Here is a 15,135-nt window from a genome sequence, read left to right on the forward strand (position 1 = left end):
AACTTACCCAGAGGCATTAAACCAAATTTATGTAAATATAAATATATTTGGAAATTCAGAAGGCTCATACTATATTCTTTCTTTGAACAAGTCCCTTGACTTTTTCTGAATTACAGTTTCTCATCTGTAAAAGAGAGATAGTTCTTTTTCTTAACTGCCAAATGGGATTGTGAATCTTGAAAAATACTTATCTGTTAAATACTTAGCATAATACCTCGAACATACCAAGGTCTCAGTAAGTGAAAACTACTATTACTATTTTTAATATTGTACTATTTCTCATCATAATAGATTTCAAATGCTAAAATCCCTGTTTCTTGATATAGTGTGTTTTGTAAAGCACAGAGGAGAGCTTTCTGGGTAATTTTGTATTCTCTGTCTCAATTTCTCTACTTTTAAAAACTTTAATAATTACAAAATGATGAACATCTCTTGAATCTTATTCAAAATTTCAAAGTAATGTTGTGAATGCTGTTGTAGCAAGTTTGAGATTTTCCCTTCTTCAGTTCATCACTTTTGTTTAGAAAGGCTCCTTTGATATCTGATATGCTTCTACTCCTGAAAAAGAAAGTATGTAGAAATTGTAAAGCATATTATGCACTGGGTAAACTACATTTGCCTAACCCATCGGTTCTAAGCTGGAATCTACCCCTAGGGTCCGTGTGCTCGTTTCTGGAGACATGTTTAATTGTCATAAACGAGGATGTAGTGGGAGAATTACGCTACTGGGATCTGTTGGATATGCTCCCGGGGTGCTGCCAGACAGATTACAAGAGACAGCACGGAACACTTCAACAGAGACTTACCTAGCCCAAAATACACCAGTATTGTTAATAGTTTAGATCAGAGGTGTCCCCCAAAAGCCTCACATGTTTAATAGTTGATTAGATCATAGGAGTGCTATGTTCATCAGTGGATTAATACACTGGCATAGTGGTAGCTGCATGTGCTATTAAGAGGTGGTCCCTGTGGGTGTAACCTAGAAGGGTGTATGTCCCTCCCTAGATCGTCCCTTCTCTCTCCCTCCCCTTCTCTCCCTCCCTTACCGTAATGCAAGCATCTTTGCTCTGCTCTGCCCCACCCTGCACTGTTTCTGCCTTAACAACCAGCAGACCATGGACTGTAACCCTGAGCCAAAATAAACCTCTCCTCCTCTAAGTTATTCATGTTGGGTCTCTTTTCCCAGCTACAAGAAAGTGACTAAGACAAGTACCAAAATGAAGAAACCTTGGTATCACCCCAAGGTGCACTTCTTGGCTTGCTAAAGAAACCTTCCAATATAGATCTTTGAGTCAGGTGTTTGAACCCATAATGTATTTCCTCATTAAAAGGTTAAATTTATGGTACTCTGGTGGTTCTTCAAAAGTAGACCATATGAAGGGCTAACCTGGTAACCTCTGTGTATTTCTTAAGTGTATTTTGTTCCACTTGGGGTGTGAGATAGATTCAGTCAGCAGTGAAAAGACCTTTCCAGGTCGATCTCAGATAAAGACGACAGCTGAAATTCCCAAATGGAAGTTATTTATGTGAAGCAAGTGTAGGCTGCTGTTTTTTGGAAGACCACCTGTAGCTACTTGCAGAAAAGACTGCTGCAAGTCTATACGGAATTACAAACTTAGTACTATTTAAAAGTTACCAGATCAAATTAGCTAGAGGATTAGATGTTTCCTTTTCCAGGATATAAAAAGGCAGCGGGCTCTTTTTGGATATTAATGCCGTTAAGCAGAGCAGAACTGCAGATTCTGAATAGCACAATCCTTTCACACACCACCCCTCTTCCCAGGCTGCAAGCTGAGCTGAGCCTGTATTATCTCAAGCCTCTTTTGCTCCACGTGATAAAGGAAATAACTGTTTAGAGCTGCCCTAGACCTCTGAAGAGGTCTCTTAGGAGCACTTGGGCATGGGGGTAGGAGCACAAGAGCCCTCACAGCTGGTGGTCTGTCCCTTCGGTGGCTTCAAGGATCTGTCTCCTTCTGCAGAAGCCCTGTAACAGGTGCAGCCATGCAGTACTAGATTTATTTTCAATTACATTTTGTAAGAAGGCATGGATCCTTTTTCTTTAGTAGCCTGTTTTTCACAGTGGAAAATATGCGCCACATTTATAGGCGCACGCATTCTCATTTTGTGTGTACTTGAAGACTTGATTCAATGCAGTTCTCAAGTGATGTTCTTTTTGTGTGTGCATAAACATGGATTGGAACTCTCACCACCTGAATATTTTTATTTAAGTGGTTTCAAAAGAATAACAGTCTTGTTTTGGCAGATTGAACACTCCTCCTTGGAAAGCAAGGGTGTGTGAAGCTTAAGAATAGCTAAAGGAAATTGTGAACAGAGTTTTAATCTATCTACACAACTCATTGGGGACATAGACAAATGAGACATCCGTTGGTTTACACTTTCACAGAATCGTATCTCTGAGGAAAAGCATTTTTTCCTTCAAATATGTAATTTGTGACAAGTTCTAGGAGCTTAGCATTTGGTTATACTGTTAATTTTTAATGCTCAGTGATCCTCAGGAAAATCTGGGAGGATTTAGGATTTTAGTAGACATGGTGTTTAGCAAAAGCTTTAATTACAGGGTCTTTGTAGGTTGTGCCCTCACTTTGCATATGGTTTTTCAGGTCCAGAATGGGTTGGTGCTGCTCACCCATATGGAGCAGTAAGTTGTTTCAGGAGTAATAGTTCTGATGGTGCCATAGATTGGCTTCATACTGAATCACAATAAGTCCTAATCCAGAGAATTTCTTGCTGCTCACAGGTTTAAATGTGGCCATAGGGTGCTACTGATACCCTTGCTGGTAGATCTACTTGACATGGCCTGTAGATTGCTCTCACCTTGTGCCTTCACATGTACAGGTCACCATGCTAAGGACAGTGGTCCCAGGTTAGTTACCTTCTTGGAATGGGACAAAGTTATGGCTTCTCCCAGAGATAGCCAAAAGGAGAGGAAAACTAGAACAGTGTCCCTGGAGAAAAATATTATTCTGAAAAGATTTTTTTTCATTACTTTGATTTCCTTGCGTTCATTAATATTTCCCCATCAGTCAAGGCTTTTTTGATTTTGTGAATTTCAGAAAATCCAAAAGTGGGTCATAGGTTACATTCATTTTAAATTTTGATGGGTGCCTTTAAAATAACTTTGAAGGATTTGACCAAATAAACTCCAACCTGCATATTGTAGGAATGCCCTTTCCCCACATTCTCAGAAACCAAATGTGTAATCAGTGCCCTTCTCCCTTTTAGTTTGGCAATCTAGAAGGTGAAAATTATGCTTTATAACACTACTTTGCTCCCTTTAAAATTTTCATTTGTTTAATCACTAATGATTTTGTATACTTTGATGCTGTTTGCATTTGCTGTTACATTTATCTATTCATAATCCTTTTCCTGCTTTTTCTCCTACATTTGTGTCCTGACTTGCTTAATTCATGGGAATTCTTTATATTTTGTAGCCATTAAGAATCTGTGTGTCAAATATTCTATAATTTTTCCCAATCATTTTCTTCCAATTTTTCTGTAATAGGACATTTTATATGCAGAAATTTTTAATTTGGGGGAAATCTGATCCATCAGCATTTTCCTTTACAGCTTCTGAGATTCTTAAAATACTTTTAAAGAACTTCCCATCCCAAGATTTTGGAGCATCTTTTATTCTCTATTAATAATCTTGTGCTTTTATATTTGTATCTTCAGAGTACTTGGAATTTGTTTGCATGTATTGCCTTTATTTTTTTAAAATGACCAGTTGTTGTTCCAGCAGTCTTTCCCCCATGATTTGAAATGCCAGTTTCCTCGTTTTTAAAATTCCCACGCTTAGCTACATCGGCTTCCAGACTTTCAGCTTCTCTTCTCTGATGTGATCAGGGCTCAGAGACGACTTTGTGAGGGTGTGAGGTGAGACGCAAGGTAAGGCCTGAACTGGCCTAAAGATGTGTCAGGAGGGGCACTTGGCATAGGGAGGAAGGAGAGGCAGAGGAAGCTGGTCAGAGGGCCTTCGTGCTCTGAGCCATGAACTAAGGCACATCTGTCTGGTACAGTTATGTGCAAAAAGGTGTAAAACTACAAGGGGCTTCTGTTCTCCCACAGGAGAAATAGAAAGCTCTTGCGTGTCTTGCGTGTCCTGTGGTCTGGCTCTGCATTCCTCTCCAGCCTGGTCTCCAGCAGCCCTCCTTGGTTTTTTGCATGGTTTGTCAGCTCCGGTAGTGCAGGATCTGTCTGTCTGTCTGTCTCTCTGTCTCCCTTCCCCCTCCATGTTTTTTCCCTCCACCATCCCCCCTCTGGCCTTACAAGTCCTATCTTTTACTCCCATTCCTCTTCCTTCCTGTAACTGCACGCCCAGCCTGGCTTAGTACTGGCCTCTGCTAGAAAGCCCTGCCCCTTGTCCACCCTCCCACATGCTGTTGAACTTGCCACACAGTACTGGAGCTGTCTGTTGGAGTCTGTTTCCCTGTTGGGACTGCATGATTTTTGCAGTCTAGAATTGTATGTTACTCATCTCTGTATTCTCATCGTCTAGCGTGAAGCCCAGTACACAGACAATTTGCTCAATGATATCTGTCGGCTGAATGAGCGAGCAAGATAAAAAAGATCATTGCCCTTCTAAAAATGTCAGCTTTGTTGTGCAGCATAGCACATGCACTGCAGTATAGCTCAAAAACAACATCTGTTAGCTTTTCTCTTTGCAAAGGAGAGACTGTCACCACCACACTTGCATTCACATGTGGGAGACTTTCACACATGACTCACATGCCTGGAGTTTCTGGGGGAAGACTGTGATCTCCAGTTTTGCAATAATACATGTCAGTATTTTAGTCTAAAGCCTTAAGAGTGTGCTTCATCTTCCGGGACACCCCTGGAAAGGTTACAGAGGAAGAGAAGTCCTCTTCCCAGGGGGTGGTACAATCTGAGCCAGGGATGGAATGAACAAGGAAGGTAGCAAGAAATGTGAGGGAAATACCTTACACGCGCTTTAGTATTGCATCCAGAAAGTCATGGTGAAATGTCTGCCTCTTTTATTGCCCTCAGAATCATTGTGTGTAGAACTGACTTGGCATCAGCTGCTAACACTTTGGGTTTTTATTTGTAGTAAAGCAATGCAGCTTCATGAAAATTCAACTCCTAGCTTTGACATTCCCACTCAATTGCAGTTTAAACTTCTCAGGAACAGCACCGTGTATACCTGCTTCCTGTGTTTAGCACTGAAGATTTCCTGTGACAGTCACCGTGGGTGTTTTTGTATCTTTCACTTTCTTACTTACAGCCAAAGTCAGGACCCCTCCAGACTGCGTCTCATGGCAAGGTATTTATAGACTGAGGTGAATGTACTCAACATGTTCCCAGCTGGGCAGGTAATATGTGGAGAGTCTGTTTCAGGCTAGCCCTGCCTGATGGAAGAACACCCCAAACAAAATCTGTGCCTCTTGCTAATTTTTAGAGCTCTGAGTGGTGGTAGAACATACAAAAATCTATTTTTCACTAATCAAAGGGGAAGCTGAGACAGAAAGGAAATTTTGATACTTTCATTCTTAGAAAAGAATGACTATATCAGCAGAGAGAGAAAAAAACCTTAGAGATGGAAAAGTCAGGCTGTGAGTGTGTGTGTGTGTGTGTGTGTGTGTGTATGTTGGTGTCTTGGGTTCCAGTGTCTTGGAATTGCTTTGTGGTCTCGTCATAGAATGTTTAATCCAAGTTATATATTTGTTTTACCATATTACACATGAACAGAATCCTAAGTGCCATTAATATTACCTTAATCCATAAAATAAATTATTTTTTAAAGAAGAATCTAGTAAAAGAGATGTTTTGATATCCTTGTCTGAGATTGATAACAGGAAATTACTATCAGGGGACTATGATTTCAGTCATTTAATGCGGGTGTTAATAATAACCCAACTGTTTTAGGATCATAATATATGTATCTGTATTTGTCATGGCCTGTAGTTAAGCCATGGAATCTAGTATCTTCTGTAAAAAATAAGCTCTCCTTTAGCCAGGGTATTTTTCCCCCCTATGTCTGCTGTAGTCTACTTTATAAAACATGCAGCTTATAAGAAAATAAATTGATAATGCCGTTTCCTTGGCCTCAGATCATTGTACATTCATGTAAGACAACAGCTGAAGAAATTCACAATCGAAATGAAATTAGTGGAAGTCTTATCCATCTCACCCAAATGAGAGATTGTCATGGGCCAGTTGCTAGGTTTACCTCTTTATACACATTCATAAGAAACTGAAAAGTCACTAAACTTTGCAACCAGTTTTTTCTGCTCATGAAGAAAACACACTGGCTGAACTGTTAGAAAAGGGTTACTTAGGGACACAAGGAACCACTCTGCACAGATGTTCTTTGAGAAGGCAGAGTAGCATGACAGCATCTACAGAGAGGCCAGTGCCAGAGTCACCACAGCCAGTAAATGTGAGGAACCGTAGGCCCCAGGCAGGTATTCATTGCTCAGGGAGCCTTCTTAAGGATGTCCTTTGACGCAGAAGACAGTGGAATAAAACAGGCCCTCTGTTGCCTCATTCCACAGTACACTGTGACCCTGCCCAGTTCTGTACTTGTGAGATTTTTTTTCTTTTAAAGCATGCCTATTTGGGGAAGGATCAGGCTATTCATTAGAAGTAAAAGCCACTGCCATAAGGAAAGAAACAAGTAAAATAAAATACAATGATTGTTTTAAAACTACATGTTTAATTGTCCCAGGTCTTGGGAGAGGCTTCTCTTATTGTCTCAGGGAATTAGAGTGGTTTTATCAAGAAGCGTAGAACTGCCTGCTCCAAAGAACTCCCAGGAGGCTTGGCTGGGAGTATCTTCACACATTGGGGCAGTCTAGGGAGGTAGGATTTTATTTATTTTTGTTGTTGTTGTTGTTGTTGTTTTTGGTTTTTGTCCGGTATCAGGAATCGAACTCATGACCTTGCACTTGCCAGGCAGGCACTGTGCCCCTGAGCTAAATCCCCAGCCCCTAAGGTAGGATTTTAGAAAGGCTTGGAGCCAAGACCCTGAAAGCAAACCTAGCACTGTGTTCCACAGAGGTCCTCTGAGCTACCACAAATAGTCAGACTACGAAGTAATCTAGAGTTTCACGGATTCAGAACCTCATTCCCAAGATGGAGAAGTGTTGGGAGAAGAATTACATTCATCAAGGTGCATTCTTCTTCATGTCAGGCTGATTTCCATCTCAGTTGGCCTAATTTATTTGTAACACTAAAATAAATTGGTATTAATTCATACCCAGCCTCTTATTCTTCCCATTGTTGGGTTGTAACTTTAGACAATTCACTGTAGTCTCAAAACTAGTGACATACATTATGTATTAATTAGCCAGAGGTCATAAAAGGATAACACTAATCTCAAATATGAGAAACCAGTAAACAATTATAATTTGTTTACTCCATATACTATGTTGAATCTAAAATACTTTGTATTCTGAGAGCCATGCTCACAGGCAGGCTAGAAAGTCAGATTCTACGATCCAGGAGTTCTTTCCTACGAGCAGCATTTTTCAGATGATTTCTGAATTTTCTAGTAGGATGTAAAGTTGCGCAATACAGTTTGGTGGTTTAGCGTACTGCCTTGTGACTGGGAATATAGCTCAAGGGTAGAGCACTTGCCTAGTATGGGTGAGTCCCTAGGTTCAGTCCTCAGCACTGCATACATGAAAAAGAATGCAGCTTCCTGAATACCAGTTCATGGCCCAGTTATACTGTTTCCAAATGGATGGCTTTGGCTTTGCTTAACCATGCCTTAGTTTTCTTTATCCTATAGCATGGAGCAAGCATCAGTACTACCTCACAGAGTTGTGCAGATTAATATATGTCACTGGTGCATAATAAGCACTTGAAGTAAATGTTCGTTGTTCTTGGTTGATCCTTTTAGAAATGCATAAATCTGTAGTAATGGGCCTTGAATGTCCGTATTTGAATTTTCTTCTCTCCCTTCTGACAGGAAAATGGCAAATGGTGGATGGCGGCCTCCTGAACATCACCAAGGTATCCTTCTCAGACCGAGGTAAATACACATGCGTGGCCTCTAACATCTATGGCACTGTGAATAACACGGTGACCTTGAGAGTCATCTTTACCTCTGGAGACATGGGCGTCTACTACATGGTTGTCTGCCTCGTGGCCTTCACCATCGTCATGGTCCTCAACATCACCCGCTTGTGTATGATGAGCAGCCACCTGAAGAAGACCGAGAAAGCCATCAATGAGTTCTTTAGGACAGAAGGCGCAGAGAAGCTGCAAAAGGCCTTCGAGATTGCCAAGCGGATCCCCATCATCACCTCAGCCAAAACTCTAGAGCTTGCCAAAGTCACCCAGTTCAAAACCATGGAGTTTGCCCGTTATATTGAAGAGCTTGCCAGGAGTGTGCCTCTGCCTCCTCTCATCATGAACTGCAGGACTATCATGGAGGAAATCATGGAAGTAGTCGGGCTGGAGGAGCAGGGGCAGAATTTTGTGAGGCATACCCCAGAAGGCCAGGAGGCTGCAGAGAGGGATGAGGTGTACACAATCCCCAACTCTCTGAAGCGAAGTGACTCGCCCACCGCTGACTCCGACGCCTCATCGCTGCACGAACAGCCTCAGCAGATTGCCATCAAGGTATCTGTTCACCCCCAGTCCAAAAAAGATCATGTGGATGACCAAGAGGGCGTACAGTTTGAGGTCAAAGATGAAGAGGAGACAGAACCATCCGCTGGACAGTCTCCGGAAACTGCAGAGCCTTCTACAGACATAACATCCACAGAGCTAACCTCTGAGGAGCCGTCCCCTGTAGAGGTATCAGATCGAGGACTGCCACCAGCTCACTTGGAAATGACAGAGCCAGCAGTGACATGCGACAAAAACACCTGCATTATTTATGAAAGCCATGTCTAATATTCACTCCGAAAAGCTATGCATATCAAGAAAACCAGGGGCTGCTCTTTGTAATACAGATGTAGTACGCACTTGCCGCTAAGCCTTACCAGGAGACTCTCATCCCTTAGGTAGGAGTGATGCCGTTTGAAAGGGAGAAACACCTGCGTGCAGTTGACGTGACTGGCATCTCCCCAGTAGAAAAAGATACAAGAAACATCAGGGTGCAGAATTGATGTCGGACAGAAGCTGTCTGTCCTTGTGATATGAATCGTAGAGGCCATTATCTGCCAAATCCCTTAATTGGTGATGCCGTTTTGGCAAAGAGTACACTACTGTAAGATATTCTGAGCTCAAGAGCCCTGTCAATGCATACTGTATTGCTTTTCTTTTTAAAAAGTATAGGTCTGCTATAATAGCAAATGCACGTATATGGGTTTGTTGCACTTTCTTCTTAGTTTTAATTACTTTCACTGTTCCTTTATAATGGAGTAGTTATTATATTAACATTAATTTCCTCCTTCTGGTTGCATCCTCTTTACCACTTTTGTCCTTATTTTTGCCTAGAATGTTTACCTCAGAGGCTTTGGTATCAGTCACCAGTTCCAGGACTGATAGCTACAAGCCATTTGTAATGCTCCAAAGTAGTTACTATGCTCATTATTTTTTTCATTTCCCAGGCCTATTTTCATACATTGCTTTTTTTTTATTTCCAGTGAAGCTGCTGTTGTGAAATTGAGAAAAACTTTGCCCTGGAATAGCACTTTAATAGTCAAATAAAAATGTGTTTACCTGTCCAATTCTGAGAACCTTTCAGTGAGCTCAATCAAGGTGTAGAGAGAGATTGTAAAAGGCTCAGTGTACCCACACTCTTCCTGAAAATTGCTGTTTACATTTAAGTAACATCATCCTCTAAACAAAGACTGACTCTTTACCTGGAAAATGTATTGTTTCCAAATAGAAGCATTTGATGAATTCCTATAGGTTGTAAAGTATTGGCTTCCCAGGAGCAGTTACAGGGATCAACTGCTGCCGGTGAACTACACACCTGGTACAAGGCAGCAAGTAGAAGGTCTGTGAAGTGCTTAAACAGGACCAGTTTTGTAAAACACATAGCTGACTTGTTAGTTTTCACAAGGAAGAGTGAAAGGTAAGAGTAGTGGCATAGAACACTGTTGCCCTCAAGTTTTATGTCAAAATTACTGAATTATTTACTTCCACAAAAATGCAGTATAAGCAAGGTAGCATGATTTTGTGGAAAGAAGGCAAAAGTTAAAACCAGTCATTCAGAGGTTCAGTACTTACCAGCCAGTGCTGGTCACCAACTGCCTGGTATTGAACAAGTCTAGCCCTCGGTTTCTCTATCCGTAAGAAGGGCAGACTAGATGAGGGTGAATGCCGGCTCTTCCTCAGAGAACCACGCCAATATTAACATCCTTGCTCTTTTCTACGATGACTTCCCAGATTTTTGCTTTCATCTGCTGGTTCCCCAAACATATGTAGTGCTGCATTACTTGCTCAAAAAGGGTCAGTTTTGAAAAATCATAGCATTTTAAATAAATTGTGGAACTTCTCCTCTTCCCCAAAAATGATTAGGACCAGCTCTACAATTGAGTGATGTTGTTCATTTTCACTTATAAGCAAGGGAGACAATAACCTTAAAGTGGTTATCAGGGCGGTGACCACATCAAGTATGGCAAGCCTGATGGGCTATCATGTCAGAGGTTACACGACCCACACTGGTAATGAGAGAACGGACCTAGATGTTTACTGCCCCTCTGGTCACCATCTGGGAAAGTGACCTTGCACAACTTCCAACTAGGACTTAATCTCTTTCATCTGTGGAATATGCAGGCAGTACTCAATGGTCCATAAGAGCCTTTCAGGCTCAAACATTTATAGTTTTATGAAAGTTTATGGTCCATGATAGCCCCTATTGCACAAAACAAGCAAAATCAGGAACTAAAAAATGGATACACGATACTGGATGCTTTCATGATCCAAACTTTACAACAAAGGTTTCTGGCTGTCACTGAGGGCAGTGGGATTGGCTTTAGAAGTGACCTTGATGGACTCACTTATAGACAAATCTGACAAGACATAGACTTTGGCCAGACATCCTTTTAAAAGGAATTAACTGTTGGTATCCAGTTAGAAGTATCTAAGAGGGGCACCTACAGAAATTAGTAGTGAGCAGCCATGAGAGAAACTATAACTCTGGTTGGACTCTCTGGACTAGGGTTTTATGTATTTAGGCTGCAAAAGTTCTATTTCCAGTTCTTAGGATATAAATGATTTCCAATTATTGTAGAGGTTAACAAATTCTTACCTTTGATTTGTATGCCCACAGCAACAACAGGGACTTACAAAGCTTGTTTTGTGATGTTCTATTCAGTTCTCTTCCCACCCAAATCCATGTGCAGATTTCCACACGGAAACCACAGAAGGTATCCATTCCGTGTAGAGATTGACTAGCGACAATAAACTAAAATTGGGTGGCTTTTACATAAAGCAAAAGTTAAAATACTTGACCAAAGAATGTTTCCAGACTGGCTTTGCTTCTTTAGGTGGAGATCATGTAGATTTTTAAAACTCTCTCCCTCTTTAAGGCATCAGAATGCTCTTGATATAACAATAACCAACTTATAAAGGGAGCTTGGCTTGTACTGGGAATTTCTCCTTCTAGAAATTCTTCCTATCTATACTACAGCTTCTTTATAAAATGAGAGAGCCCCTCCTGCTAGAATGTGAAATATAGAAGACCTCATGATTTTCAGGCAGTTTTTCAAAAATAAAGTGAACTGTTTAGCTTCTTAGAAATTCATAGGACTGTAGCTGTGTGTTTGTGCAACACATTCATGCATATTGAGCTCATTTGGGCAGTTTTAAAAGTTTAACGCTAAATCCCAAGCCATGTCCTTTGGGGCTTATGTAGTCATTCTTAAAATCAAATAATTTCTGCTTCCTGAGTGATCCTAGTCATATCACTAGCAATTTTTTTCTTGAAATTATTAAACTGATTCACATATCGTGCATATTTAATTCCCTAGATTATCTATTATCTTGGATGGTATTTATTCTAAATATGGGATAAAACAGAATTTTATATGGAAAATCTATGTAATTTATAATGGTTTTGTTTTAGAAATTATATTTTCATATCTTTAGGACACATCTGCTATTCTCATCTTTTTGTACATCATACTGGATAAAAAGAAATACTAATACTTGACTAAAATCTCTAGGAACCAAATGTAATATATATGATATATGACATATAGAAACTGCTCTAAAATCTGAATGTTCTCAGCCATGCTAAGCATTATTGTGCCATGTCATTACATCCAGAATATCTAGGATGCTTATGAGCATTTCTTTTTCACAATTAAGGCTAAAAGGCCTGACATCCCACACGATGGATTCAAGAATCTACTTCCCTTTTTTATCTTTTTTCTTTCATTTTTAATTATAGAAGTCCATGCTGCTTAAACTTCCTTTAAAAGGAAAATGTGAAGTAACAAGAAAGCAACTTGATGGGAAGAGAGAATGAATTGAACTATGGCTATGTAAAATCATTTTAACAGACTGATAACATGTTTAATCTACTGCTTGGGTTGTTATTCACTGTTGATCTAGGATCTGCTCAGCTCTGTAGCACATGAAGAAAATGTAAGGCACACAGAACAGTTGTATGTTTTGAAACAACACACTCTACACATAGTGTAGCCAGCACAGCTCAGCTTGACTATATAGACACCAGTCCTAGCCACTGGAAGTATTTTAGAAAGGCTAATCAGTTACCTTTCATTATGCCATTTGAGTACATGTATCAGTACTACAACTCTTACAATAGCGGTAGCTATGTTTCTATAACTGGGAGTTTCCTTCATGTGTTTTCATTTGGTAAGAAATGAAGCATTAATTTTATTTCACATACTTTATTTTCTCAGTACAATTCAGATATTTTTCTTTACTGATCTTCCCACAGTCTTTTGGCATTTTTTTTAGGTAATTTCTGTTTCCATTCTTGCTTACTGGTATTCTTTGTCTACTAAATCTCAGTGCATATTCACACATATATTTTGAATACCTGTAATCTTCAAGATATTGGTCAGTTTTACATGGAGCTGTTCATCAAAATACCCTTCAGTAGATAACAAAATTCATTTTCCTAATGACTTTTGTATGGTTTCTTCAGTGGTTGACAGGTTTGGATTATACAAATCAACTGTGGAGAAAATAATCAAATAGAATATAATTACGTATTATATTTTCCAAAAGACTGTGTGTTTTTTTATGTTACACAGGAAAATGTTATGTAAAGATCATGATGCTCCTTATGAGATTTTTTTAGAGATGGAATTTATAAAGGGGATAATACTAAAAATACTACAATCAAAATCAAAGCTAGAGAATGTAAAAATAGAAAGTAAATAGTTCTAAGAACATCCTGCATAAATTATTTTTATTTAGCCAATCACAAAATTCTCCATGTGTATCTTTCTGCCATCGTAGCCCCACTAACAGTGAGTTAGGATCAAACGTGTGTATTTATGTTTGGTCTGCTGTATTTCAGTAGTTCTGAATGTCTTTTGTTAAATTGCAAAATAAAATGAAAATGTATCTGGGCCAAAATGTCAATCTGCTGATTTTGTGAACTATAAAATGTTCACTTTCTAAAAATAATTTAAAGATGTAAACAAATGACTAATATAAGTTGATATTACTGTAGCAAAAAAAAAAAGTGATCCATCCTGTATTTTGATTGTTGCTTTAATAAAAGGTTTGCACAGGTGTGTGGAATGTGTGTCATGTCCTGCCCAGAGAGCATGGAATTGTGACCTGATTTACTCTTCCCAGTTACATGAAAATTGTACTCAGTTTTTATTTTGCCATTTTGCATCTGAAGCATTTTTTAGGAAAAGAGAAAAAATAATTTTATATAAAACCACAAAATTTTATTTTAATTCTAAAGCCTTCATTCGAGCCTGGTAACTTTTAGAACAATTTATGTGTACTTTTATCTATATCAAGAAATAATTTTTAGCACTGGGCACTTGGGAGGAAGATCATGAGATCAAGGGCAGCCTGAACTGTATCTCAAGACCCTGACTCAGAAAAAAAAATTTTTTTTAGCATATGGCATGAAGCTTTTGTAAAAAATCCAAAAAGACCAGGAAACTCACATATGCAGAACATTCCATCGGGAGATGATGTCAGCCACAAAACACCTAAACATCACATCCAAGCCAAATTTAAGAATGTGCTAAGTAGGTTCTCTGACATGCAGTAAGCTGCAAAAGCTCGGCTCCTTTTACATGAGATTAGTTGTGTGGTCTGTAACAAAAGAGACTGAAAATGGAAAAGTAACAAGAAAAAGGACAGAAAATCAATGTTTTACTGCAGGGTAGACCAAATAGACAAACAAAATAGCAGAGCTGTTACCCAGTAAGCTATGTATATAGTTTCCATATGCACTTTTTACTTGAACATTTTTCAAAAAAGGGTTTAAGAATATTATGCTAGCATTAGTGGACAAATTAACAGTTGTATCATCACCAAAGAGAAAATAAGATTGAAAGTTTTGTCTTTACTGGAAAATTTTGGTTGATGAATATATTCAAGACACAGAACAAACAGCTGCTGATTTATTTATTTACTTTTGCAGACTTTGGAATGCTATCTTCTACATGAACTTTAGTCAGAGCGAAGACAAGGCTTTATATTAAGCGACTTTCAAAGAAACATAATCACAGAGTCAGAAGTATGAAATTATCTGATTTATAATAATCCCTGCAGTGTGCCTGATAAGTTGTTAGCTCTGTTTGAAAAATGTCTCATAAATTGGGAGCTTACTGTGACCTCATGTACTAAAATAGTCTGTCAATGCTAGGTTTTAAGTGCTGAGTCAAAAAAGTTAAACACTAGCCTGCACTGGGTTTTGGTAAGCTGCAAACATGGTTTCATCCTGCCACAATAAAAGAGGATTACCACAAGAGTGATTGTTCCTGGTACTACTACACTAATACCATGCTCAAACATGACAGTGAATGGTTTTGCTGATGAGGGTGTTTCATTAGGCTGTTTTTCATTACTATGATGAGCTACCAGAGGCAGGCTAACTATAAAGAAAAAAAGGTGTTTTAGCTCAGTATTAGATGCTCAAAGTCCAAATAGCATGGCATAAGCTTCTGCAGCCCACCCTCACTCCCATGGCTGTGTCCCTTTATGGTGGTTAGAAATGGCAGGCAGGCAAGAATGAGGAAGACTAAAAGC

The 15,135-nt window shown here is 39.3% G+C and overlaps 1 protein-coding gene across 7 annotated transcripts in view; it reads left to right on the forward strand.

Annotated features, from left to right (window-relative positions):
• The window catches only part of Mfap3l (microfibrillar-associated protein 3-like), a 37,430-nt gene extending 23,768 nt beyond the window's left edge, over positions 1-13,662 (forward strand). For all 7 annotated transcript variants that reach the window (XM_013513354.1, XM_005373548.2, XM_005373547.2 and 4 more), the window contains one exon: positions 7,949-13,662. In XM_013513354.1, coding sequence (XP_013368808.1) covers positions 7,949-8,880 — 932 coding nt within the window. In that variant the 3' untranslated portion in view covers positions 8,881-13,662. The remainder of the gene's footprint in view (positions 1-7,948) is intronic.
• Positions 13,663-15,135: the final 1,473 nt, after the last annotated feature.

Source organism: Chinchilla lanigera, unplaced genomic scaffold (genome assembly GCF_000276665.1).
Source record: "Chinchilla lanigera isolate Chin_1 unplaced genomic scaffold, ChiLan1.0 scaffold00002, whole genome shotgun sequence".
NCBI lineage: Eukaryota > Metazoa > Chordata > Mammalia > Rodentia > Chinchillidae > Chinchilla > Chinchilla lanigera.